This window comes from Electrona antarctica, assembly GCF_951216825.1.
Source record: "Electrona antarctica genome assembly, chromosome: 16".
NCBI lineage: Eukaryota > Metazoa > Chordata > Actinopteri > Myctophiformes > Myctophidae > Electrona > Electrona antarctica.
This window is the reverse complement of record NC_136797.1, coordinates 26,398,656-26,423,749: the sequence shown is the minus strand read 5'-3', so window position 1 is coordinate 26,423,749 and position 25,094 is coordinate 26,398,656. Positions and strand designations below refer to the sequence as shown.

Here is a 25,094-nt window from a genome sequence, read left to right as displayed (position 1 = left end):
TATTGAAAAATAGCAGACCTACAAGCTCATAGCGCGCCACTCGGTGGCGCGCTACGAGCTTGTAGATCTGCTATTTTTGAAAAATCGAAGAACGACTGACAGAAACATAGCTTTTTCAGAAAACTGTCAGGATGTAGAAGACATTTTTAGAATCTGATCTCAGGTCAAAATGGGTTAAGGTAGCGAGTCACTCAATGTAAGTGAATAGTGTCTATCATTTTGTAGTGTAATACTATTTGATGAAGAGTTGACTGGCTGCCATTGGTTAATCCATACATGGAGGAGACATTCTCCTATATGGGACAATAGTAAATCAAAATGTGCTTTAATTAACCACTTTCACCCTGGCGTCCCTATTCTGGGCATGTCATTACAGCTGAAAATCTTCCAAAAAAAATTCCAAAACCTTTAACATTTCTTTGAAGAAATTTCAAATGTTTAAAAAATATGTCAAAGAATAAAAAGAAGCAGATCTACCAGGTCACAGGGCACCGCAATGCAATGCCTTGTGAGCTTGTAGATCTGCTATATTTTGTATTTTATTTTATTTTGTAATAGGGCTTAAGTGGTTAATGAACACAGATCTGTACAAACTCCACACGGGAGAGTGAGAGCAGACAAGTACCAAAGGCACAAAAAGGCACCCCTGAATAGCTTTCAATATTATCCAACACATTTAGAATATAAAATTATCTTCTCATTTTCTATTGCACTTGAAGATTATCTCTTTACATAAGATATACATGTAGAAAAGTTAAGGCATAAGCATACATATATCTACATTTATCTTCTCCCAATTACTTTAATTCTTCTCTTTTGACAAAATGGGCTTCTTCTCTATTTTCTAAAAGTACACAGTACACAATAAAGACCTGGGTGTTAATTTAACTCTGAGAGTTCGAAAATGCATGCATTTGTATACTCTGAGTTGAATTAACACTCAGGATGTTACTGTGTATTGACAGTATACAGTACACACAATAAGTTACTATAAGGTCCACCGTTTTATTTTAATTTATTTTATTCTTTACTTGCAATGTTGACTTAGCCTTAGTCTCCCTTCACTTAGCATTGTTCCAGAGAGATACAACGATATAGAGCCTCTTATCTCCAAGCAGGCACTGATTCATGGCTTGATGTACGAGAACATCCTTCCTGAAGAGCTTCAACAAGCTTTTTTCCATTTCGAGAAGCTATTAGTGCGAAAGCTCCTCTGCCGTTCCTCAAGCTCTTCTTCATGCCCCCTATCCCTCCTCCCTCTGCTCCCTGGCTCCTCCTCCCTCTGTTTCTGCAGTCCAACGGGAGGTGGGGGGAGGGGGTTAGTTGGGGGGGGGGGTTTAAAAAGGAAGGCCAAGGTCCCTCCTGGACAGTGCTTGGGGCGGGGGTTTAGACTGGGGAGGGGACTGCTCCGACAGTGACAGTCCTTCCCTAGGACACACAGAGGACCCTCGCCAAGGGACCGTTACAAGAAGCACACAGGGCCCACCTCCAGGTGGTAATGGGACCCAGAAGCAGTCTCTGGGAGGTTGTAGATGTCGACCACAGGGAGCAGGGTGGGGTCCAGAGAGCGGAACACGAAATGGGTCTGGTGCCAGCGTCCATCCTTCATCTGAAACAAAGTAACACCATACATTTCATCAGTAGTGTAAGCTTCTATAATGCAAACCGTGAAATATAACGGGACAGAGTCTAACAGTGGAGTGGTCTCCCTATCCAATCTTGAACTATTGTTGTTACGGTCGGCGTTGGGCAGAAACCTCTTAATTTATTATTTCATATTTTTATGTTTTTTCAATGCCCAATTTATACCCCATCATATGAAAGTGTAACGCAAAATTAATGAAAATTACAATGCATCGACACGTGAACTATTTATTTTATTATTCTTTTTAAGATTATTATTTTTACAGATACAGACACACCCTATAACTAAATGGACCCTTGTAGATCTTTAACAGTTGAGGGTTTCATTTGTTTCTTTTCACCATCAGTGAAAAGAAACAAGTCTGAGAGGCTAAATCTCGTCAAATGGTGGTCCGTAGCTCAAATGCAGAATAAACTAGAACTGCACTCTGTCGAGTGCCTACTTGCTTGTTGCACACAAGTAGGCCATAAATGGCCTACTAGTGCGCAAGCAGAGCGCGCAAGTACTGTCGACCGTCAATGATCACTAGCTCTCAATGATGACGTAATAAAGATGTGGATTAAAGGACCCAATGCCAGAATGTAATTGTTTTTTGATGGTGACGTAATGACGATATGTTTTAGTGTCGGGAAGATTAGAGGTAATGTTCCTATGTATATGTATATATAATTTGTAAGTTGATTAGCGGTATACTGTGGTTACTCTTGATGTGTATGCACCGTCCCAGCAAATTACGTCAGGGTATATCTGATATAGCTAGCTCAGTAGTCAGTAGTCATTACGTCATTTGCTGGGACGGTGCATACGCATCGTCGGGCGAAACTAGTACTTGCGCGCTCTGCTTGCGCAAGTAATAATGGACCTTGATATGAAGCAGTGGGTTGAAAACCCACTCTGCTATAAACAATGCAGAGGCGATTCAACATGTGGAACCTACCCAGCAGGTGTCTTCTATGACGTCCGGTTCAAGCTCTCCTCCGGCTTCAATCATCTCTCCATTCCAGCTCTTGAAGCTCACAGCCCGGCCCCCCTGGGAAGGTGGCTGGTCCTCAGCGGACCTCCACACAGGGACGTTCAGGCAGTGGACGGTGACGTGTTGCACTGCCTCGGAGCTCAGTAGGTGCAGGAAGGTCATCTGGACGCGGCCCACGCTGATAGCTGGCTGCTCGACAATCACACAGAACCACAACAACAATGTTGATTAGCAGTGGTGGAAAAAGTACTCTGGTGTTTTACTTAACCCATTTAGGCCTGACCTCGAAATTAAAAAAAAATCCTCCAGTTTTCTGAAATAAATATTTTCACGATTTTTCAAAAATAGCAGACCTACAAGCTCGTAGCGCGCCACTCGGTGGCGCGCTATGAGCTTGTAGATCTGCTATTTTTCAATAGCTAAAGCATAACATAATGCTAACACCAAAAGGGGTTCCCGCCCAAAATGGGTTAAGTAAAAGTGTCAATATTTATAGGAAAAACTAAATCCGTGAGGGTTTAGAAAGACTTTTCCATTTCATTATTATCTTTATTAGATTTCTCACTGGCACTGACATGGTTTTTAGAGCTACCTTGGATACTGTAATTGGCTTCAGGCAGGTCTGTCCCCCTCCAGAGAAGTTGCAGGAGACTTCTATCATATCTGAAGAGCAGCCCAGGTTGGGGTCAATCCAATAAGTGCCTGAGAAAGACGGACATGAATCTGGCATTACTACTGAATGGCATTCATACTGTACATTGAAAACAAGCCAACAGATCATCAGACAGACATGCTTGTTCACACACACAGACACACAGTCACACACACACACACACACACACACACACACACACGCGCACACGTGCACGCACGCACGCACGCACGCACGCACGCACGCACGCACACGCACGCACGCAACACACCACACGCCCTTACCATCGTTCATCTTCTGTTCACAGCTGTGGAGGTCCCTGCAGATGCGGGCGGGGTTGTCCCTCGTACCCAGCGGGTTCTTCAGGCTCTGGATCAGGTTACTGAGGTAGTGGAGGGTCTTAAAGATCTCTGTGCCCTGGTCCAGCATAGGCAGATCCATAACTGGCTTATTCTGTAGCGAGGAGAGGAGATGGAAATAATAGAGCATGTGTTAGTTTTTGAGGGCCGCCAGCCCCTCCAACACTTGGCTTTGTGTGTATTTGTGTGTATTTAGTCATACTGAGCCCAAGTAGCGCTGGACTACAGCAGCTGCTCGACATATGTACTGAGTATGGCATTGAAAATGATATCAAATATAATGCCAGTAAGAGTGTTGTTCTTATTTGTAGAACAAAAGAGGACAAAAGTCAAACATTTCCTGGTTTTAAACTATCTTTTAACACTCTCGGTGTCTGTAGTAAAGTCAAATATCTTGGACATTTTATTACAGAACAGTTGACAGATGATGATGATATACAGACAGTGTCGTAGGATGTATGTACAGGCGAACACCCTCGCACGCAAGTTCAGTATGTGTTCAGTATGTGCAGTTAAGATTACTCTATTTAGAGCTTACTGTACACCACTCTACACTGCCCACTTGTGGTCAAGCTACAAAAAAGCAACTATTCAGAAACTTCAAGTAGCGTATAATGATGCCATGATAATTTTACTCAAAAAGCCTAGATGGTGCAGTGCAAGTGAAATGTTTATGGCTGCAAGAGTCAATACTTTTCAAGCTGTTCTCCGGAACTTAATGCATAGATTCATGTGTCGCTTGGATGAGTCTGTGAATAGCATCATCGTCAGTATAAATAACCCTGTCAAAAGTTGCACTAGATACTCCTCTAGCCTTAGAAAACATTGGCTTAAAAGCCTTTATTTATAACTGTCACAGATGCCTGTCTAATTGGATGTATATTGTATTTTGTGTTTTGTATGTTTCTCTATGGACCCTGAGTCTGCAATAAAGGCATTCATTCATTCATTCATTCATTCATTCATTCATGATGATTTGATTGGCTAAGCACGGAATGTGATGCATGATATAAGAGCGCACCCCTCACTTCACACAAGTGTGATATTTATAATATACAAACAGCAGAGGGTCAAAATGTATAAAACTGAATGTAAGTGAGCATGTAAAGGTGATACCACTCACCTCAGCCCTGAGTGGGGTGTATGAATCCATAAACAAATGAAGACCGTCCTCCCTCTGCATCAAAATAAACACATTTCCGTTCATAGAGATCAAACTATTCATTTTCTTTTTTTTTACAAAAACAAAATCTCCTAAATTCCAAAATTTCCGAAATAGAGATAACTCTAGAACACACATTGCATAAACACATTGCATTGAAGAAAAACATGGATGTAATGTGATCAACAAAATATCTTACAAATGAAGGAGGTACAAATGGTGGACCCTGGGAGAAGGGAAAGAATTACACCAGTTATTAGATTATTAGATATTTAGATACTTGACTGCATACTGCAAATATTGGCTAAATATTGGAGATACTCACAGGGGGGCCAGGTGGTCCACGGGGTCCAGGACGTCCCTATTAAGAGAATTAAATCAATACATTGATTATTATATTAGGATATATCAGTGTTTCTTTCATACTTTTCACTAGTCTGTTTATTTTTGAGGGGCGCTAGCCCCTCCTATGACCATCTTTCCGGGTTTGTGTGAACACAAACATTGGCTTGTGATTGGCTGAAAGTACACATTGAAGATAGGCAGAAAAGTGAAGACGGAGAAGTGAGGACGCAAATTGTGATTGGCCAGAATGAGATGATGTATGATAAGAGCGCCCCTCACTTCACACAGGTGTGATTTTTATTCTCTAATGCCATTCACAAACAAAATCTCTCAGTGCAGTTTTAATAATAATAATAATAATGGATTGCATTTTTAGAGCGCTTATCCAAGTGCTCAAATCGCTTTACAATGGTTCATTCATTCATACATTGGGAGGTGAAGCGGCAAACAGTCGACGCCAGAGTCCTCACTTCCCACATTCACACACCAATGGTGGCAAGCTAGAAAAGACCGACTCATTGGAGGCAATGTGGGGTTCAGTGTCTTGCCCAAGGACACTTCGACATGTGGACGGGAGGAGCCGGGATTCGAACCACCGATCCACGGATCATTGGACGACCTGCTCTACCTCCTGAGCCACAGCCCTCATTTACAATTTGTCGTATGACGAATATAGGGCTTAAGTGGTTAATACTGATGAATGGATTTCAAACATACCCTTGGTCCTTGAAATCCCTGTTCAGAGAAAAAATAAGGGGAAACAGTTAGCCATTACATCCCATGCAATAGTTCCAATAACATAACGATTGATAATGATTGTAATTAACAATTTCTGTGAGCAAAGATGTGTAGAAGACTCACAGTCTCTCCATGACTACCCTTCTCTCCCCTAGGACCCTGTAAAGAGATTTATTTGTCAGACATATCCACAGCAGTGAATTTATACATATGACTTCAACAGTGCACACGATTGGGCTTCACATTGCGCTGAATGAAGAATGAAAGATGTTTCTCTCAGCATCTACAATACATACCGCACTTCCATGTGGACCGATGATCCCCACAGGACCAACCACTCCTCCTCTGCCCTACACAGGATCAAAAGGAGAGGGGGGCATTCATGAGAGCAGTGTTGACTTCGTCGACTAAAACTATGGCGAAAAATGTTCGTCGACTACCTTTTTTCACTGACGAAAACCAAATAAAAACTAAGCTACGAGGACTAAAACTAAGACTAAATATACCAAATGAAAACTAAACAAAGATGTCAGACAGAGACTAGTGGACAAGAGATCAAGTAAAAGAAAAGTCATTGTATGCTTGGTTGCATGCTGAAAATAGCCGATAGCCGCGTCATGCTGCGAGGTGTTGTGAGCTTGTAGATCGGCTATTTTCAGCATGCAACCAAGTGTAAATTCAGCCATTAAGGCCTGCAAAAATGCACTACTAAAACTAGACTAACACTAAAACATTTTAGATGACTAAAATATGACTACAACTAAATGAAGTTTCATTCCAGAGACTGTGACTAAAAAGAGATGTAGGGTATTAAGTCTAGGACAGAATAGCAGAGTTTGAGGTCAGTGTTCTGCTTACCATCACACCCACTGGGCCCTTTGGTCCCTGAATGCCCTTTGGCCCAAAGTCTCCAGGAGGCCCCTGAAAAGAATAGTAAGACATTTTTAGAATCCACTTACAAGGCAATTCATAATGTGGTTTGATATTTTCATTGGTTGTAAATGTAGAGGGAAATGTGAGTGGTGGGTCTGGTGTGGCGTGATAGTTCTACAAGTCCCGGAAAAGACGCACTGTGATTGGCCAGTAGTCACTTTGAGCTACTTTGAGTGAGAGCTGGGGACTTTAGGGCAAACGCTCACCCCAAAACATGATTTACGATTCTGTGCGTATCGGAACATAACTTGAACGTTCGGCATGGAGACTCGCTCACTTTGGCTGGCTCAAGTTCACTTGAGACGGCGCGGCTCCAACGCTGTTAAAAAAGTCTGCGGTTGTTGGAAAAATGCAGTCGGATTTGATACTGGGAGGTTGGGGACGAGAGTCTAATAATTAGGTTTTGTTTGTTTGTTTTTATGTTTCTTATTTTACTTTGACTACATATCCCTGTTTTATTCATTCATAATGCCAGTATACTTAACTCTTTTTTTCCCAGGTACTTATATACGCACGTCGACGCTAGGTGGCGTCATATACCAAGTCCATACGTACCCCAACGTAGACTCAGTCTATATAATGGTTGATGCCTACAGCTAGCCTTTAACATTGGTCCGGTTCCCATAGCAACGCCCCACCGTTCCAACTATGGGATTGCAAATATATTCACAGTGCAGAGCAATGGAAGAGAGGATTTTCAAACTGTCATAACTCTGATTCTAAGATCGCTGTCATTTCGGATTTAATTTGTGCCTTTTTACCGCGACGCTGGCGCCATGTAAACGCTTCTGACAAGAGGTAAGGAGTGTGTGAGTGTTCCAATGCTGCGGTAGTGTGTGTAACAACAGTGTGTGGGGGGGCGGGCAAACACTGTCTTCTTAAAGTGAGCGTGTATGCTGGCCCCTGGAGCTGGGGTTTATGCTAACAGCTAGCGGTAGAGATAGAGTTAATTGTACTGTTTTTGTCATGAATAAATAAAAAAACAATTGATAACAAAAAAAGAGTCTAATGATTAGCGAGGTATGCCACTGAGCCAGATTCTAGAATAGGCTTTCGAGCTGTATTAGAATGTGACACCGCGGCCCGAACGGTTAGCTCGACTGTCTGGGCACCTAGGCTGCCAAGCCAGCCGGACGGTGTGCCGCATGAGGCTCGACTCCCGAGCCCGACGGCCTTTGCCGCGTGTCACTCCCCATCTATCTCCCACTTTCCTGTCTAATTACTGTACTCTGTCAATAAAGGCAAAAAAAAAAAAGAATGTGACACCGCCCCCACCGTACACTCTGGGGGCGGTGACCTTGTTTTCTCGTTCTTGCATTCAGCCAATCGAACGCAGGCAGAGCGGCGCTTGGTAGAAATCCGTTGTAGACGGATATCCCGCTGCTGGGTGGGTGCATAACTTACGTTTGGTCCCGAAATGCCCAGAATTCCCGGAAATCCTGGTTCACCGGCATCACCCTGCAAATACAGACATGATCAGTAGGCCATCTCTTACCTGTGTCTTTGTTTCATCCTTACTGTGGTGCCTCTATGAATGTTATGAAAACACTTAGTCCTCTCCTTTTCATTTTTCCTAACACATCACCACAAATATCACCACTACTATGTCATTACAAAGTGTTAAAGATGGAGTGCCATGATTTCTTTCCACCCTAACACATGATCATCAGGTATTATTATAATATAAGGGGGAAGAACTTTTTTCCAAAAAGTGTGCAGTATTTGTTAAAATCATACTTTTATGTGGACACGCCCACCAGTTCATTAAGTATGCCTGGTTTGCCTGGTGGGTGGTGATGGGTGGTGATCCACCTGAACTGTAGCCACACCCACAGCTGTAGTTGTATGATAAAGGGGGAGGGGTTAGGGGACGGACTGATAATGTGATGTCACTATATTACTGTTTATTTCATTGGCCCGTTTGACTGTCAAGGGTTCAGCCTCCAGGAAGAAACCCTAAATACAAAGTGAATACACCATTGCACATAAAAACGACTCCAGGGTGTCTAATGAAGTACTGTCACCTCATAGACACGTGAAAAACTGGAAAAATACAAACATTGTGGCACTCCATCTTTAAGATTGATCAACAGTTGCTACTTACAGGTTGTCCTTTAGGCCCGTTGTCACCCTGTGGGCCTGGAAGTCCCATTCCGCCCCTGAAGCCTCTCTTCCCCGAGGGCCCTGCCTGACCTGGAAGGCCCCTGTCACCCTGGATGAATACATTAATACATGAGTGAGTGAGTGAGTGAGTGAGTGAGTGAGTGAGTGAGTGAGTGAGTGAGTGAGTGAGTGAGTGAGTGAGTGAGTGAAGAGATAATCAATCAACCTCCTTCTGTATTGTAAGAGGCAAAGGGAATAGCCATATATCTACAAGCTCACATCTGCCATTTTCACAAACTTATATTACATTTGTATAAATATTTTGCCTATGAAGACATGCCCACGAGTCCACGACGCAGGTTGAAAGGTCTGCCCTGATGAAGACCGAGAGAGGCTGTTCCCTCTTTTTAAACATTGAGTGGCCGCATTGTTTTTATCTGATGGCTTTCTTATCCCGTCTGATCCAGGAGCACTTTTTACCATTTTAACTTTACTGACTTGTGCGTCCCCGGTGAGCACCTGGTTGTCTCTTTCTCTCTGCAGGTTGAAATGTGAAAATACACTACCAAAGTGTGCTGCTCCCTTTCTCTCTTACCTTTGGCCCAAAGCCGCCCTGATCACCTCGAAGTCCGGGACCGCCAGTTTTACCACGCGCACCAGGCTTTCCAGGGAGACCAAACTCCCCGTCGTCACCCTGCTCGCCCTATGACACAACCAAAAGACAGAGAATAATCAGCGATAGATGAAAACAAATACAATGCATTTACTGTCAAAGGCAAGCAAACAAATGATCATAAAGCAGAACTCTTTGTCTCACCGGCATGCCTTTACTGCCATCCTTTCCTGGGACTCCGTCAGCACCGGGCACACCCTCCTGTCCTTCTCGACCCACCACACCCCTCGGACCAGGAAGACCACCCAAGCCCTAAGGAAGACCACATGTCATCAGAACAGCTGATGTGCTAACTAAACCCAGTACTGTGTTCCAATTTGTAAAGGCATCACCAAATTGTGTTTTATTTTTCCACTTTAAAATGCAGGACACAAAAGAAACAATACGAAACATGAAATAAAACAATACAGATCTTCAGATCTATTTTTCATGTTTGATGAAAATGCAGCACATTGTGAGATTGTAGATCTGTTATTTCCACAATAATTATTGTTGTGCCTTTCCAGTGCCCATGCAACTGAGGAAGGCTGCATTCCAAACATAACATAGAGGTGAGCATAGTTGAGCTGCGTGACTCCCCCTCATGGACAAATTTGTATCTGTAATTTTCTCAGATTGAAGCCAATGCGGAAGCAGGCATGAAGCCAATGCGTAAGTAATGCAGGTTCTCATTAATGGCCCAGCAGCAGCTGGTGCAGAATGATTCTCCCCCTCTGGCTGCAAACAACATTTCATCCCATTGAAGTCAATGGCAACTTGACTCGACTTTACACATGTTTTATTACCTTAGTAAACCTTTTCATGAAGACATAATGTTAGTCCCAAGTTTCAAGACTTCTTTCACACAGCATGCGTTTTTGTAAATTATGGTCCAATCAATGTTTAAATTGATGATAAAGCTGTAATTCTCTGTGAAATACAACGGAGAAAGACACCGACTGTATGTAGTACTAGTGACTGATATGTGGACTAAAATCACGAATCACGATTCAAAATAGATTCATAATTTAATTTCCAAACATTCGATTTTGACCCCGTAAGGGTGGGGAAAAGTCCCATCCACATAATTTATTTACACATTAATTTCATTTTTGTCTCCTTTCCTATGCCCCCACCCCGCCCCCTTTGAAAACATGTGGTCCAAGTACGAAACAGGAATCATTGCTTTACCATGGTTCCTCTGGTCCCTTTTTGTCCACTCTGACCTTGTTTTCCCTTCTGACCCTAAAGAGAAAGGAATACATACACACACACAGAGAGAGGGAGAGAGAGCGAGAGAGAGAGAGATGTTCATTGAACTGGGGTTGGACCATGCATAATTAATAGGACATGGCGGAGCTGAGTCGTTGACTTGGGTTGGTGTTTCTGCAGGTCAGGTCAAACAAGCCTGCCATATGCATATTGGTGGAGATGTTTGTCTAACCCAGAGTAATATTGTAAGAGAGTGGCGACACTAACGTTGATTCCCATTGTAACAAGTGCTCATTCTATCTCAATGGGATAGTTCCAGCCATAGGAGCAATGTTTGGAACTCTCCTACTCTACCGATGTTATGCTTAGCTGTGATTGGACCATAGCAGTTTGGGGAGGGGCTTAGCTGCAGATGACACACACACACACACACACACACACACACACACACACACACACACACACACACACACACACACACACACACACACACACACACACACACACACACACACACACACACACACACAGTTCCCCAGATCCAGCGCTGAGAGAACAATTGCACTAACGCAAGTACGTTAATTGGGTTTGCGTTGATCTTACCTGATCTCCTTTGGCACCTTTAGGTCCTTGTTCCCCACGAGGACCAGCGTGTCCCTGAAAGTCACCAATTATAATGATTACAAATTAATGGTCATCTAAAAAGACAGGAACCACAATTGTGACCACTAGAGGTCACTGTAAATGTGTGTTAAGAAAGGGTGATGAAACAATAGGCTGATTTTGTAGTTTGTTTTAAAAAGTAGGTTCAAAACTACAGCAAATAAAAAATATGGCAGGGCCTGCATAAGACTGAGCATATAGTACACTGTGATGTAGCCTAAACCAGGCAGGGGTGATCTACATAGCTGATCTACAAGCTAAAAACGCGTCCCACTGCGACGCGTTTTGAGCTTGTAAGATCAGCTATTTTTGCTACTAGAGCGGTGCCCGTTGGGCACTGGCCTACTTGGAATGATGCAAGTTGGAAATGCACGCCCCACCCAGATATTATGTCTGTGTCCCTATTATGCCCATATATGGAGTTCTTTGTCAGGCATGCCCAAATATGGAGTCTATGCAGATGTCAGAATGATTTCGGAACAGGCCAGCTCCATGTATGGACCCTGGGCAGGGGCCCTGTCCACAGCCAGGGCAGAGGCCTTTTTGGGGGCGGTTCTGGACAACCGTGGGTCCGACCGACTCGACACCGGGCACTGCACCCCCTGTGGTGGGGTGGAACGTGTGTGTCGTGTGTAGGGAAATTACAAGTATAAATGTCCACACTCACAGGTAATCCAAGGGACCCGGCTTTGCCTCTTCCTCCATCCAGACCATCCAGTCCCTGAGGAAGAGTGAGATTAGATTACTATCACATTATTACTATTACTACATTATGCATTGATACTAATTAACAGACCTGACGGTATGAATATTTATACTCACAATGTATCCCGGGTCTCCAGATTCACCTCTCTCTCCCCGGTCACCTGGAGTGCCCTGGTGAAACAGAGAAAAAGGTAAACAACATGTACAGCAAAATCATCGTTTTTCCATTAATGACCCTGAGAGAGTGTACAAATGTCGCTAAATTAATCCTTCGGCTGCATTTGGTTATTACTCTGTACTCTGTACATATCATGACTTGAAGTTAACAGCTTAATTTTCGGCCTATAAACCTTCCACTATACAGTGGTTCTCAAACTAGTTTTGGTCCCTGATTTCTGAAACCAAGCACCCCCTTTACCCGACCATAAATCTTTGCTTAGAAAAGTGCAAGATAAAAACCATAGCTAGCATACGATGCTATGAATGAATGATAACCAACCGTTTGAAGAATATAACATGACAAAGAAATCGAATGAAAGAGTTGCATTTAGTGCCACCTGAGTACATTTATTTCACTGATTTAAAAAAAACATATTGCAAACCATAGAATTAAGACAAGTGAATGTAAAGCTACTCACAATGTTACCCGGAGGACCAGGAGGGCCTTCGACCTTCCCATCATCCCCCTGCTCGCCCTGCCGAAGAAGAGAAGATACAAAAAAAAACATGAATCACTGAATTAGTCCTTTTAAACATCTCCTAAGATCTTATTATGGATAGTATTTAAGCAGTGGTTCAAGCTTTTTCAGCTCATGACCCAAAAGAGAACTTAATACAAAACATACAAAACATTTAGAACAGCTAAAATAGCCAATCTACACTGATCACAGTGCGTCACAATGGGACACATTGTGAGCTTGTAGATCGGCTATTTTAGCTGTTTGTGAGAAGAAGAAAAAAAATCAGATTTCTGTAATGTTTTGGAATTTCTTTTAGAAAACCCCTGCAAATCTTTTGAAAAAGCTTACATTTGATAGGGCGAAGTGGAGGGAGTTACGGAGTTCAATTACGTTGATTTTGTACGGCTTGAAATGCATACTTGATTTGTTTGGGGGAAAAAAACTAAATGTGTAATACTGACTCTATTTAGTATAATATAAAGCCACTTCTCCTTGCGGTTTGTCTGCCTTTGGGCAAGAAAAAAACAAAACCTGGTTGTGTTTATGGCAGGTTTGTTTAGAAAACAAAATTAAAAGTACATTTTATGAGTATAAACTGATTACAGAGAGAAAGGGGTGTATTATTGGGATGTTTGATTCACAACTCAAATTAAAAACATGTGTGGCAATTAAAAAATAAGTCTATTGAGATCAATCCAGGCAATATGGCAATCTGGTTGGTGTTAAGATCCTTAACACTCTGGGAGTGGTTTAAGAAAATAAGTAATATATATTTCTTAAATATAACCATCAAGTGAATTCAGCGGTCTGTTTTTGATAGCAAACCGCTTGCACCTGAATCAATCAATCTTTCGACCAATCAAATCTTGGTGCTTGGTCTTTGCTGTATTCAACATGACAGCCATGTAAATATAAACATAATGTATTTTTTACATTACACTAAAGAATAATTTTGAAGACATTTGAGGTGAGAAATAGGTAATGCCGTAACATACTGTAATATTGATTCATATTTTATTAACATTTCCTAGGGTTTTCCGGGCCGACCGTATTGTACTGGACTCACCTGGCATAATCTCTAATGGACAATCTTCTTTACCGTAAGCAATTCAACCAATGAAATAATGTTGTTGTTACATTTTGCGTCAACTTATTAATTTCTTTATTAAGTAGCCAGGTAATAAGCAGGATAATTAGCAATTATAAACCCCTTCCGGGTGATAAAGACCCCTCTGCTTCGCGTCAGGCTCTAATCACCGTGTCAGGGTTTACTTCTCAACCATGACCAGCTCACCATGCATTAACTAATAACTAGCCCTTGAAAAGGAGATCAACAGCTTTAGACACAAAGTGAACACAGTGTACCTTTTCACCTTTTGGTCCTGGACGCCCAATTGGGCCTGTGGCTCCCTGATGGCCCTGTGATGTCAGAAACAGACCGTGGGGGTTGAGAGAGGAAATTACGACTAATTGACTTGATATGCATGACAGTGTTGCAGCATGGAGGTAAACTCACCTCATAACCAGCCAGGCCAACCTCTCCCTGCTGACCCATTCGACCAGGAGCACCCTGAAGAGATCAATACATCATCTCTTCAGTCATATTACCAATAGAGGGTATGCAAGTGACATCATCATCATACCCGGAAATTATGCAGGAACGACTACTGAGTGGCAAAAAACTAATTTTCTGGCCTTGACAGCCCATACATTCAAACAGAAAAGTCCTATCTGATTGCATTAAACAACGTTAGACGACATTATACTCACTTTGCCACTCGATTTGCCACTCGATTTCCCATTCACATTATGCATGCGCATAATCTCTATAATCTAATATTAACCACATAAAACATTAAATATTTATTGTTTTGCTCCCCTCCTATGCCCAGCTTTCCGGGTTTGTGTGAACACAAACATTGGCTGATCACCCCCATAGCGATGATTTGATTGGCTGAGCAAAGTACATGTTGAAGATAAAAGTAAGGGCAGAAAAGTGAAGACGCCAAAAGTGATTGGCCGAATGACATTTGTGATGATTTGATTGGCTGAGCACGGAATGTGATGTATGATGACTCAGGCCTCATACGCACGTATCAAACACCATCAAACAAATGTTTGGTAGTTTCTTTTTTGAATGGCCGCCACAATGCTTTTCCAATGGGAGTCACATGGTTTGACCAAACATTTTTGTTTGATGGGGGGGGGAGGGGCAGAACAAACTTTAGCCGTTGAAAAATAGCAGATCTACAAGATCATAGCACGGCACCGAGTGCCGCGCTACGAGCTTGTAGATCTGCTATTTTTGAAAAAAATCTTTGGATATATATTCTTTAACAGCGAACAGTGTTTTTAACTCAAATCTTTGCTTCTGGGTAGTCCCTGGAACATCATATTTTCAGATGGGGCCAATTCTATATGATTTTTGGGGTCCTTGACATGAAATAGTTTTAGAACCACTGACATAAGAAACATTTTTTTTCAGAAAACTGTCAGGAATCAGGATTTAGAAGACATTTGTAGAATCTGTTCAATATTAGACATGCTTGGTGTTATTTTCTGGAGCATTACAGGTGTACATTACCACAGGTCCAATGGTTCCTCTGGTCCCTTTAGGCCCCACGAACCCTGGCGGTCCCGTCTTCCCAACGGGTCCAGTCTCTCCAAGGTGACCCATGTGACCTTTGGCCCCCTAGACATGCCATAACGCACAATTATTACAAAACTCCGGATACGGATCCATTATGGTAAACGGCATGATGACACTAATGTGTCTTCATGTAGGCTGTGTGACCTGAGTCATGTGACATGTGATGATGTCCGTCGTCTATGATATATTTATATATATGTACGACTCCAAATGTTGGCTAGGTTTCATTATATAATTCATGTTAAATATTAACAAAAGTATAAAACACACTGGAAACATTTAGCAGACGTACTCTTGTGGCCTCAGATTTGGCACTGATTGGTCTGATTGGTTGGTTAGACAGACAGACAGACAGACAGACAGACAGACAGACAGACAGACAGACAGACAGACAGACAGACAGACAGACAGACAGACAGACAGACAGACAGACAGACAGACAGACAGACAGACAGACAGACAGACAGACAGACAGACAGACAGACAGACAGACCAAATAGATGGCTATCAGCTAGCCATTGTCTTTGACATTGATAGTGGTGAAAAACATGTGTGACCCAATTACCTTTGGTCCAAGTTTGCCTCTTTCTCCGAGCTTTCCATGTTTGCCCTCTTGGCCCTAGAGAAAGACAAAGGCAGGAACAGCTGTAGGTGGTTTCAGCCCTAGACATGAATTGTAATACAGCAGATAACATGAGCTAGGCTAGAATACACTAAGACGGGCCACGCACCCTGACGCCAGTACGTCCGGGATCTCCTGGCATGCCTTCTTTTCCCTTTAGTCCAATTTCACCCTTGTCACCTTTGTCACCCTCCTGGCCCATATCACCCTTTTCACCCTAGACATGAACACGACAGAAATAGCGTTAAAGCATGTGCATCGTAACGTAGCCATGAATACTAGTGTGTTGGACAGAACTCAAAACGCTGCATCACGGTGGTATGCCTCTGCCAACCAGTTGCTGTTAACAGCGACTACATCTGGTGAAAATAACTTGCCTTGGTTCCATCAGGACCTGCGAGACCAGCCTCTCCTTCCAAACCTGGCTCTCCCTGCATAAACATGAATAATAATGGCAATAAGATGGATTTAATAAAGATCTGTCTGTCTGTATAGATAGTAATATATTAGTATAGTAATAACGATCTTTATATAACCCATTACAGTTACAAAATGCTTTACATAAACAAGAGATGAAAATTGTAAAACAAGCACAAAAATAATGGCCAAGGCATTGAAATTGTAAGAAGAAGAAGAAGAAGAAGAAGAAGAAGAAGAAGAAGAAGAAGAAGAAGAAGAAGAAGAAGAAGAAGAAGAAGAAGAAGAAGAAGAAGAAGAAGAAGAAGAAGAAATAGTAGCAAAGAAGGACATGATAACATACAATCAGGTTAGTGAAAGCAAGTTTGGAATCCTTTATGATTGATTTTATATGACATACTGACCCGTGGTCCTATTAGTCCCTGCTCTCCCGTGTTCCCAATGGCCCCTAGCGCTCCCTGCCATGCACAAACAGGAAACAAGACAGTCAATTACCTTCAACATGATAGCAAACATGTGTCAGACAATGGAACACATCTAACAATAAGCCCATTCATGTGTACCAATAAATCCTGAATGATGAACTTGAACAGCTTGATGCCCTGGAAAAAAATGTACCGCACGAAAACAGCAAACTGAAGAGGGCTACCATGTTTACAGGGAGCCCGGAGTCATTGTGTGTGTGTGCATGTGTGTGTGTGTGTGTGTGTGTGTGTGTGTGTGTGTGTGTGTGTGTGTGTGTGTGTGTGCGCGTGTGCGTGTGCGCGCGTGCGTGCGTGCGTGCGTGCGTGCGTGCGTGCGTGCGTGCGTGCTCACACGTGCGTGTGTCTCACCTTCTCTCCTGCCTCTCCATGCAGTCCTGGTTCTCCCACCTTGCCCGGGGGACCCTGTAAACATGGCACAGAAGATCATTGAAGCATTTTCCTCTGGGTCAAAGGGATCATCCATAAATGTAGGTTAATTAGTTTAATAGTACGGTTTATTTCAATCAGAGATCATTAATGATTCATTAGAATGAGGTGAACAGATGTCTCCCTGGCTCAGAATCAACAAGCCAAGCACACATAACCAACTAGACTGTGTGTGTGTGTGTGTGTGTGTGTGTGTGTGTGTGTGTGTGTGTGTGTGTGTGTGTGTGTGTGTGTGTGTGTGTGTGTGTGTGTGTGTGTGCGCGCGTGTGCGTGCCTGCCTGCCTGCGTGTGCGCATGCGTGTAACTCAGAAAGCATAAAAATGGACATGAGCATGTTCCGTTGCACTCTCACAGTGCATTTTAACAGCGGGCGAGCATCGGCCGACAAATTGCCTAATCGCCCAGTATTGCCCGAAAAGATGAATTATTTGTATCTTTTCGGGCGACGTTGCTCCGCCCACTTTTACTATCGGCCGTTCGCCTGCTATCGCCGGTAGTCGCCAGGTCCCATAGACAAATAATGCAATTCCGGAAAATTAAGTTTTTGCCTGCTGTTAAAACGTACTGTCACAGTTCAATGAACACAGAGAATGCTGTCTTATTTGCGGATCATTTCCTCACCTTCAGACCAATTTCTCCCAGCGGTCCCATGGTCCCTGGAGGCCCAGATGGTCCCTGTTTGACACCAACACAAGCATCGAGTTTAACCAGCAGTATCAAAACCATGTTAGCGTTGTACAGTCTGCTATATCCCAACACATCCACATATATAGTTAATGTAAGTCTGCTGTAGCGTTCACACTGGCAGCTTCAGGAAGCTTCAGGCCACCATTCATTCATTTTCAATGGAAGCTCATCACATCATTGAATGTTCTGCTGTATGTACTACAGTATACTGCTAGTAAGAAAAGATCTGGACTGACTTCCAAGTAGAATAACCCCACAAATAAACTCTCAGTCGAGTAGGCTATCATATTATGTGTAGCCTACTCGAAGTCCCACTGATATTGTCAACTCAAACTTATTCCAACCAGAGAGAATGAGAAATGATTGGAACATAAAAGTTTTAAAACTAACCTCAACCTGACTGATAAGACCGGATTGGTCCAATCATACTGTTTACATGTGTAGTGTACAGATATGAGTTGAATGAAGCTTTTTTGAGCGGTGCACACCGTCTCCTGTAAAGGGCTATGTCTGTCCCTGTGTCAGTCTGTCACACGGAGTGCAAAAAAAACAAAAACAAAAAAACACTTTGCACAGGACTACTATAATCATAGGACCACCGTGTTTGCTGAAATATGGTAAGTTAATTTGGCCTGAAATTATTAATAGACCAAATTACAGGCATGGTCGATTCGCACAAGAATTTTTAAAAAACAGTCCTCCGTGATTTCTACAAATTACCTGAGGTCCCTACATAATACTAGTCCAATGCAAATAGCGCTTATAATTAAAAATACATTTCCCATCCCAGAAAAGGTCTACATACTTTAATATTTGTTTGGGGTAACTTATGATGTAATTTGTGCCAGCCAAGGACTTTAATGTTTGTTGACTTGCCAGCCAAGTCTATGGACTTTAATGTGTGTTTAGGGTAATGACTTGTACTACATTTATTTCATTTTTCACAGACAGGAGAACATCAACATGCCCCCAAACTTCTGGGCGCGCCCCTCACTTCACAAAAGTGTGATTTATATAGTACTACTGGCAGAAAAGACGTCCCGCTCACAAAAGAGAAAGACAAAAAAAAAGTGCTCCAGAGTGCAGGTCAGGTTGCCTACCCAGGCCCTGCAAAGTCAAAGTCACACACGTTACCGCAGTGAAATTTGTTCTCCGCATTTGACCCATCTCTTGGAGCAGTGAGCCGCAGCCAAGGAGCGGTGAGCTACAGCCGCGCCGCGCTCGGGAATCTTTGATTAGTAGATTTGGTTTCTGCAAAATATGTTGGAAGTTGGGTCCCCACTTTGAACACCACTGTGACAGTGGAATAGGAAATCCTTCTGAATCCCTCTCTACCTGACGTGCTCGGATGATGCATTTCTTTCAATAACCTGCATCTCTATTGAACATCTATCAAGTCAGTGACCTACTGTAGCTCGCCAGCGGGCCTGTTTCTCGCCTGCTATTCCAGACCAGATGTGTGAAAAATGAGACATTTTTCTGGCTGACCCACAGGAAACATTTAATACAGGCTAATAAATCTTTAACAGACATTAATACATGACTTATAAAGGCACTGCTGCTGGACGAGAAATCTCCTCAGTTAACAGCACTGGCCAAAAAACATTAGCCTGCATTTTCTTTTTTTTTGAAAGCTCCTGTTTTTACCTTTTCCCTCCAAAGACTTTACTCTAAACCAGTGGTTCCCAAATAAATAAATAAATAAAATAGTTAAATAAATAAATAAACAAACAAACAAACAAACAAACAAACAAACTGTGGTGCATGCACCCCTTGTGGTGCGCAAGCACCTTCTAGGGGGTGTGTGCCATAAGAAGGCTATGGTTTTTATTTTAATATATTAAAATATTATGCCAATATATGGCAAGTATATATGCAGAATAATAGCCTATGCTGCATATATATATATATATATATATATATATATATATATATGCCATATTCAGGTTCATACATGTGCATATGTGAATATATAGATAATATGTCTCTATATAGCTTATGCAATTTTTACTTCCATGTGGGTAGGTCGGGAGGTAACAGGGGGTGCACGGCCCCAAAAGATTGAGAACCGTTGCTCTACACGGACCATCATAACGCAGAGTGTACAAATGGAACAAAAAATGTGCCCGTACGGGTCCATTTGGTTCCACCCTGATACACAGAGTGACAGACCTGTATAAGGGTCCATTTGGAATCCCATGCATCAAAGAACCCTGAGGGTCCGTCCCACTGTGAGAACCCCTGCTCTAACTAAAAACACGTACAGGGCGATGGAGGTTAAAGGCTGCAGCATACTGATACTGTAAGCAGGCCATCTTTCTCCTCCGCCCAAAGCTATTGTTGGGATGCAGTGTTGATACAGTGTTCATTTAGTTTTAGTCGCATTTTAGTTGCGTCTAGTGTTAGTCTAGTTTTAGTCGACTAAATATCATAAGATTTTAGTCTGACTAAAATGTATTTTGGCGGGCCTTGATGCCGTCGTAATGATTGATTTTACACATGCTGAATTGGCTAGTTTCGCATGCAACCAAGTGTAAACTGACTGGATCTCTTGTCCACTAGTGCCTTCCTAACATTTTTGTCTAGTTTTTATTTGTTGACGAAATTGTCAATATGTTTAATCTTAGTTTTAGTCATCATAGCTTAGTTTTCATTTAGTTTCCATTTAGTTTTCGTCAGTGAAAAAAGGTAGTCGACGAACATTTTTTGTCATAGTCGACAAAAACAACACTGTTTGGATGTTTACATCTGTGTTTCCAGAGAGAGCTGCATGTACTGTACACGCTCAGATTGGTTAAATGTTTGACAGCTACTGCAACGTTTTGCTCGCAAGACTCGTCCGACATTGGACACACTGCTGTATATCATGCTGCTTCTCGATTTGTAATAAACAGTTTATCCCTCAGGGGCAGATATCTACTGTACTTGCATAAAAGCACAGGTTGAAAGTGCTTAATAAGCTGTGAAGGGTAGAAAGGAAGCATTTGAGAGCAAAAGAATACTAAAGTGGTGGAAAGTAACTTAATACATTTATTTACTCAAGTACTGTACAATTTTGAGGTTTGTGTACAATTTTGAGGTTTCTGTACAATTTCACTGTACTGGAGTACAGTTTCAAATTCTCAGTACTTTTTCTTCTACTCCACTACATCTCAGAGGCAAATATTGTACTTTTACTCCACTACAATTATTTAAAAACTTTTAGTTACTAGTTAGTTGTAGATTGGCTATTTTCGATTTGAAAACTTGAAATGGGACATTCTGCATAATGAGTACTTTTAGTACATTTTGATACCAGTACTTTTGTACTTTTACTCAAGTACATTTTTTATTCCGGACTTTTACTGGTAACAGAGTACTTCTACATTTTAGTATTGATACTTTTACTTAAGTCAAAACCAAAATGTAACTTTTTCCACCACTGAAAAATACAAAGATACCGAGAAGAATAGTGAAAGGAAGGAAGGACTCACTGGCTCGCCGGATATTCCCTTGTCTCCTGGAGGTCCTGAAGGTCCTTGGATACCCTAGAGAGAGAGAGAGAGAGAGAGAGAGAGAGAGAGAGAGAGAGAGAGAGAGAGAGAGAGAGAGAGAAAGAGAGAGAGAGAGAGAAAGCGAGAGAGATGTCATGCAATGAACTCAAAATAAGCACATTCAAACACGCCCATGGGCTGCTGTAAACCTTTCACTACAGCATCAAAGAACAGAAGCACCATTCAACATTTAGACAGTTTACAATGTGCAACTCTCAAGTGGCAAAACCAATTATGCTTTAAATGTTAAGACCTTTGTACTAAAGCTCTCCAGGTCTGGCCAACATACAGTGTTTAGAGAGACCAGCGTAGTAAATGGGGGGGGAAACATTGTAAACGTGCTTTTATGGGTGACCTCTGAGATGCTAAGTCATGTTTCTCTCATCATTGGGTGCATGCGTGAGTGTGTGCATGTGTGTGTGTGCGCGTGTGTGCGCGCGCGTGTGTGTGTGTGTGTGTGTGTGTGTGTGTGTGTGTGTGTGTGTGTGTGTGTGTGTGTGTGTGTGTGTGTGTGTGAGACACTTGCACGCACAAAACCACTTACAAACCCACACGTATGTATGTCATATAAAAGAGAGAGAGAAACAAAGGCAGACAGACAAACACTCAGAAACAGAAACAGACACACACGAGAGAGAGAGAGAGAGAGAGAGAGAGAGAGAGAGAGAGAGAGAGACAGAGAGAGAAGAGAGAGAGAGGGGGGAGGGAGAGGGAGAGAGAGAATGAGACAGACAGACAGACAGACAGACAGACAGACAGACAGACAGACAGACAGACAGACAGACAGACAGACAGACAGACAGACAGACAGACAGACAGACAGACAGACAGACAGACAGACAGACAGACAGACAGAGAGAGAGAATGAGTCAGACAGACAGAGGGAGAGAGAGAATGAGTCAGACAGACAGACAGACAGACAGACAGACAGACAGACAGACAGACAGACAGACAGACAGAGGAACTTACAGGAAAACCTTTAGGCCCGGCTTCTCCTGATTCTCCGATCTTGCCCTGTAGTGACGATGTTACAACAACGATGGTACTTAATATCTTTACAGGGTTACCCCAGGATTGAACAGCAAAAGCACTGGTGAAAATATAAAATACTAATGTTCTGCAGCAGCATTAGAAGTCACACTGCAGTGCCGCTAATAGCCCAGAACAGCCACAGAACTAAAACATAGCATAGCAGTAAAATACATGAGAATGATACAAAATACATAAAGCAATCATTTCACCTGTTGTCCAGGAAATCCTAATTTTCCAGGAGGACCCTCAGGGCCCTGTGGAGAATGAGAGGGATGGCATTAGAGTTAAAGTGTTAAATGCTCTGTGCAATGACTGTAGGTCCAGGTTTGACGAAGGTGGCACACCCTTTTCCTATTCCGGCTAATTTTCCCATGGCTTTGTTTGATTGGCACAAGGACGCGCTGTGATTGGGCAGTGCACTTGTGCATGGACGCGATGTGATTGGCCAGTAGCCACTTTGGGTGGCAGTCGGGGCCTTTGCATGTCACTCCCCCATCTCTCTCCCCCATTTCCTGTCAGCCGTTATTTTCGGCAGTAACTCTTGCTGTAACGCTTTATTTTTTTAAATTCAGTAACTTAGTTACCGTTACTGCATGGTGCATTATGCCGTTTTTCTTTCATTATTTTTCAAGCAGTCTCGGCGGAGACTGAGAAGAACTGTCAGTCTGCTTGTGAGCAGATTGCCTGCAGTGTGAAACAGTGCGGGGATCGATATGTGTCACCAACTGCTGTTCTGTTCTGGGAGAGAGGGAGGAGGAGGAGTGTGTGTGTGTCTGTGTGTGCGTGCGTGTGGAACTGGAACGTTGTGTTGGTTGTAGCCTACTTGTGTTGTTGTTTGCTTTAACAATATGTATTGATAGGCCTAGCATCATCAAAATCACCACCAGTCACCACCAGTATTATTATAAATAACTGAAATGAAGGCAGGAATGAATGGCCTGGAAGTGGGAGCCCTTTTTTCTTTTTGAGTGGTGCAACCACTCCTATAGACAGCTATGTGTGTCCCTGGCTGGCTGGCTGTGTCCCTGTGTCCCTGGGTCTGAGCACGGAAATAGCATATTTTCACCAGTAAGCGTTTTGGACACAGGGCGGCTCGCCGGGAACCGGCCCGGCCCCCTGGGCGTTCCTGGGGGTCTGGATGTTCCGGGGACCCCCACACGGTAACTAATTTCTTGACCGTTTCGGACATGGGGCGGCTCGCCGGAACCAGGCTGGCACCCTGAGTGCGTTCCTATGGGTCTGGATTTTCGAGGGACCCCCACACGGAGTTGCACCACTTTTTATTTTTTTTATTTTTAATAAAGTAACGAAAAGGTTACTTTTCACAGTAACGCATTACTTTTTGGTGTAAGTAATCAGTAAAGTACTTTTGAAATTAAGTAACTAGTAACTGTAACTAGTTACTTTTTAAAAGTAACTTGCCCAACACTGGTTGTGAGTACGGTGACCAGATGTCCCCCTTTGCATGGGACAGTCCCTGGTCTCCAAGACTTTTCAGGCATCCCACAAATCGAGACCCTGTCCCACATTGTGACTGGCAGGCAGCCATCAGTGTTCAAATGCCCTAATAGTTAGTCCCCAAATATTTGGCTTTCTCTTTTCCTGCAAGATGTGATTTTAAGCATGTTAAGATAACATGAGAGAGAAATATCCCTTAGGCTACAGTACCAAGTTGACCATACCACCCATGACCAAAATTACCATTTTAAAACAAAATGTGAGACGCCAGAGGGGTTTAATTACAGAATGATAGGCAATATTAGGCCTATGGTCGAATATGACGTCAAGGCATTTAATAACAACTTAGTAATACTCCGTCCCGTCCTGTCTCCCCGTCCAACTTGTCCCACACAAGCGATAATTCTGTCCCTCAAATGAACAGTTTGTATCTGGTCACCCTAGTTATGAGCTAATAGATCAGGCATTTTCAGCAAATGTTAACCCCAGAATAGGGACGCTAAGAACCAAGTAGTTAAGACCGCCTTGGTCTGGTAAAGACCCCCCCAGCACAGATTAGTCTTACCTTCTTGCCTTCTAATCCCAGCTCTCCCGTCAGCCCATCAGGTCCTCTCGCTCCCTGAAACAGAGACAGCTGTCTTGTCACCAACAGAGGTCACTCTAATCCACAACACACAGACAAGCACTTCTATAGAGTTCCACGTGGGGGTTGCTTTGCAACGACACGAGTATTCAGTGCAGGCATGAAATATGTGCATGCTTTTTTTTTCTTGGAGGGGGCAGAGAAAATGATCATTTATCAGTTTGTAAAAGTTCATTTCTAACTTCTCTTTCTCTCTCGCGCACACAGTGGCATGGGCAGAAAGAGAGGCAGACAGATAGAGAAAGAGTGAGTGATTGAGTGAATGGCAGAGAGAGAGAGAGAGAGAGAGAGAGAGAGAGAGAGAGAGATGACACTGTGT

General features: G+C 42.8%; 1 protein-coding gene across 1 annotated transcript in view; it reads right to left on the bottom strand.

Moving 5' to 3' along the window:
- Nucleotides 1-103: 103 nt before the first annotated feature.
- The window catches only part of LOC306940080 (uncharacterized protein), a 132,428-nt gene continuing 107,437 nt past the window's right edge, over nucleotides 104-25,094 (bottom strand). Inside the window, exons 29-61 of the mRNA XM_079525044.1 lie at nucleotides 24,698-24,751; nucleotides 22,884-22,928; nucleotides 22,612-22,656; nucleotides 21,583-21,636; nucleotides 18,044-18,097; nucleotides 17,345-17,398; nucleotides 16,916-16,969; nucleotides 16,472-16,525; nucleotides 16,204-16,311; nucleotides 16,038-16,091; nucleotides 15,407-15,514; nucleotides 14,339-14,392; nucleotides 14,188-14,241; nucleotides 12,781-12,837; nucleotides 12,260-12,313; nucleotides 12,105-12,158; nucleotides 11,378-11,431; nucleotides 10,754-10,807; nucleotides 9,728-9,835; nucleotides 9,506-9,613; nucleotides 8,912-9,019; nucleotides 8,212-8,265; nucleotides 6,733-6,795; nucleotides 6,171-6,224; nucleotides 5,998-6,033; nucleotides 5,854-5,871; nucleotides 5,117-5,152; nucleotides 4,991-5,017; nucleotides 4,753-4,806; nucleotides 3,555-3,723; nucleotides 3,211-3,320; nucleotides 2,583-2,807; nucleotides 104-1,609 (exon numbers count right to left, since the gene is read on the bottom strand). Coding sequence (XP_079381170.1) covers nucleotides 1,463-1,609; nucleotides 2,583-2,807; nucleotides 3,211-3,320; nucleotides 3,555-3,723; nucleotides 4,753-4,806; nucleotides 4,991-5,017; nucleotides 5,117-5,152; nucleotides 5,854-5,871; nucleotides 5,998-6,033; nucleotides 6,171-6,224; nucleotides 6,733-6,795; nucleotides 8,212-8,265; nucleotides 8,912-9,019; nucleotides 9,506-9,613; nucleotides 9,728-9,835; nucleotides 10,754-10,807; nucleotides 11,378-11,431; nucleotides 12,105-12,158; nucleotides 12,260-12,313; nucleotides 12,781-12,837; nucleotides 14,188-14,241; nucleotides 14,339-14,392; nucleotides 15,407-15,514; nucleotides 16,038-16,091; nucleotides 16,204-16,311; nucleotides 16,472-16,525; nucleotides 16,916-16,969; nucleotides 17,345-17,398; nucleotides 18,044-18,097; nucleotides 21,583-21,636; nucleotides 22,612-22,656; nucleotides 22,884-22,928; nucleotides 24,698-24,751 — 2,382 coding nt within the window. The 3' untranslated portion in view covers nucleotides 104-1,462. The remainder of the gene's footprint in view (nucleotides 1,610-2,582; nucleotides 2,808-3,210; nucleotides 3,321-3,554; nucleotides 3,724-4,752; nucleotides 4,807-4,990; nucleotides 5,018-5,116; nucleotides 5,153-5,853; nucleotides 5,872-5,997; nucleotides 6,034-6,170; nucleotides 6,225-6,732; nucleotides 6,796-8,211; nucleotides 8,266-8,911; nucleotides 9,020-9,505; nucleotides 9,614-9,727; nucleotides 9,836-10,753; nucleotides 10,808-11,377; nucleotides 11,432-12,104; nucleotides 12,159-12,259; nucleotides 12,314-12,780; nucleotides 12,838-14,187; nucleotides 14,242-14,338; nucleotides 14,393-15,406; nucleotides 15,515-16,037; nucleotides 16,092-16,203; nucleotides 16,312-16,471; nucleotides 16,526-16,915; nucleotides 16,970-17,344; nucleotides 17,399-18,043; nucleotides 18,098-21,582; nucleotides 21,637-22,611; nucleotides 22,657-22,883; nucleotides 22,929-24,697; nucleotides 24,752-25,094) is intronic.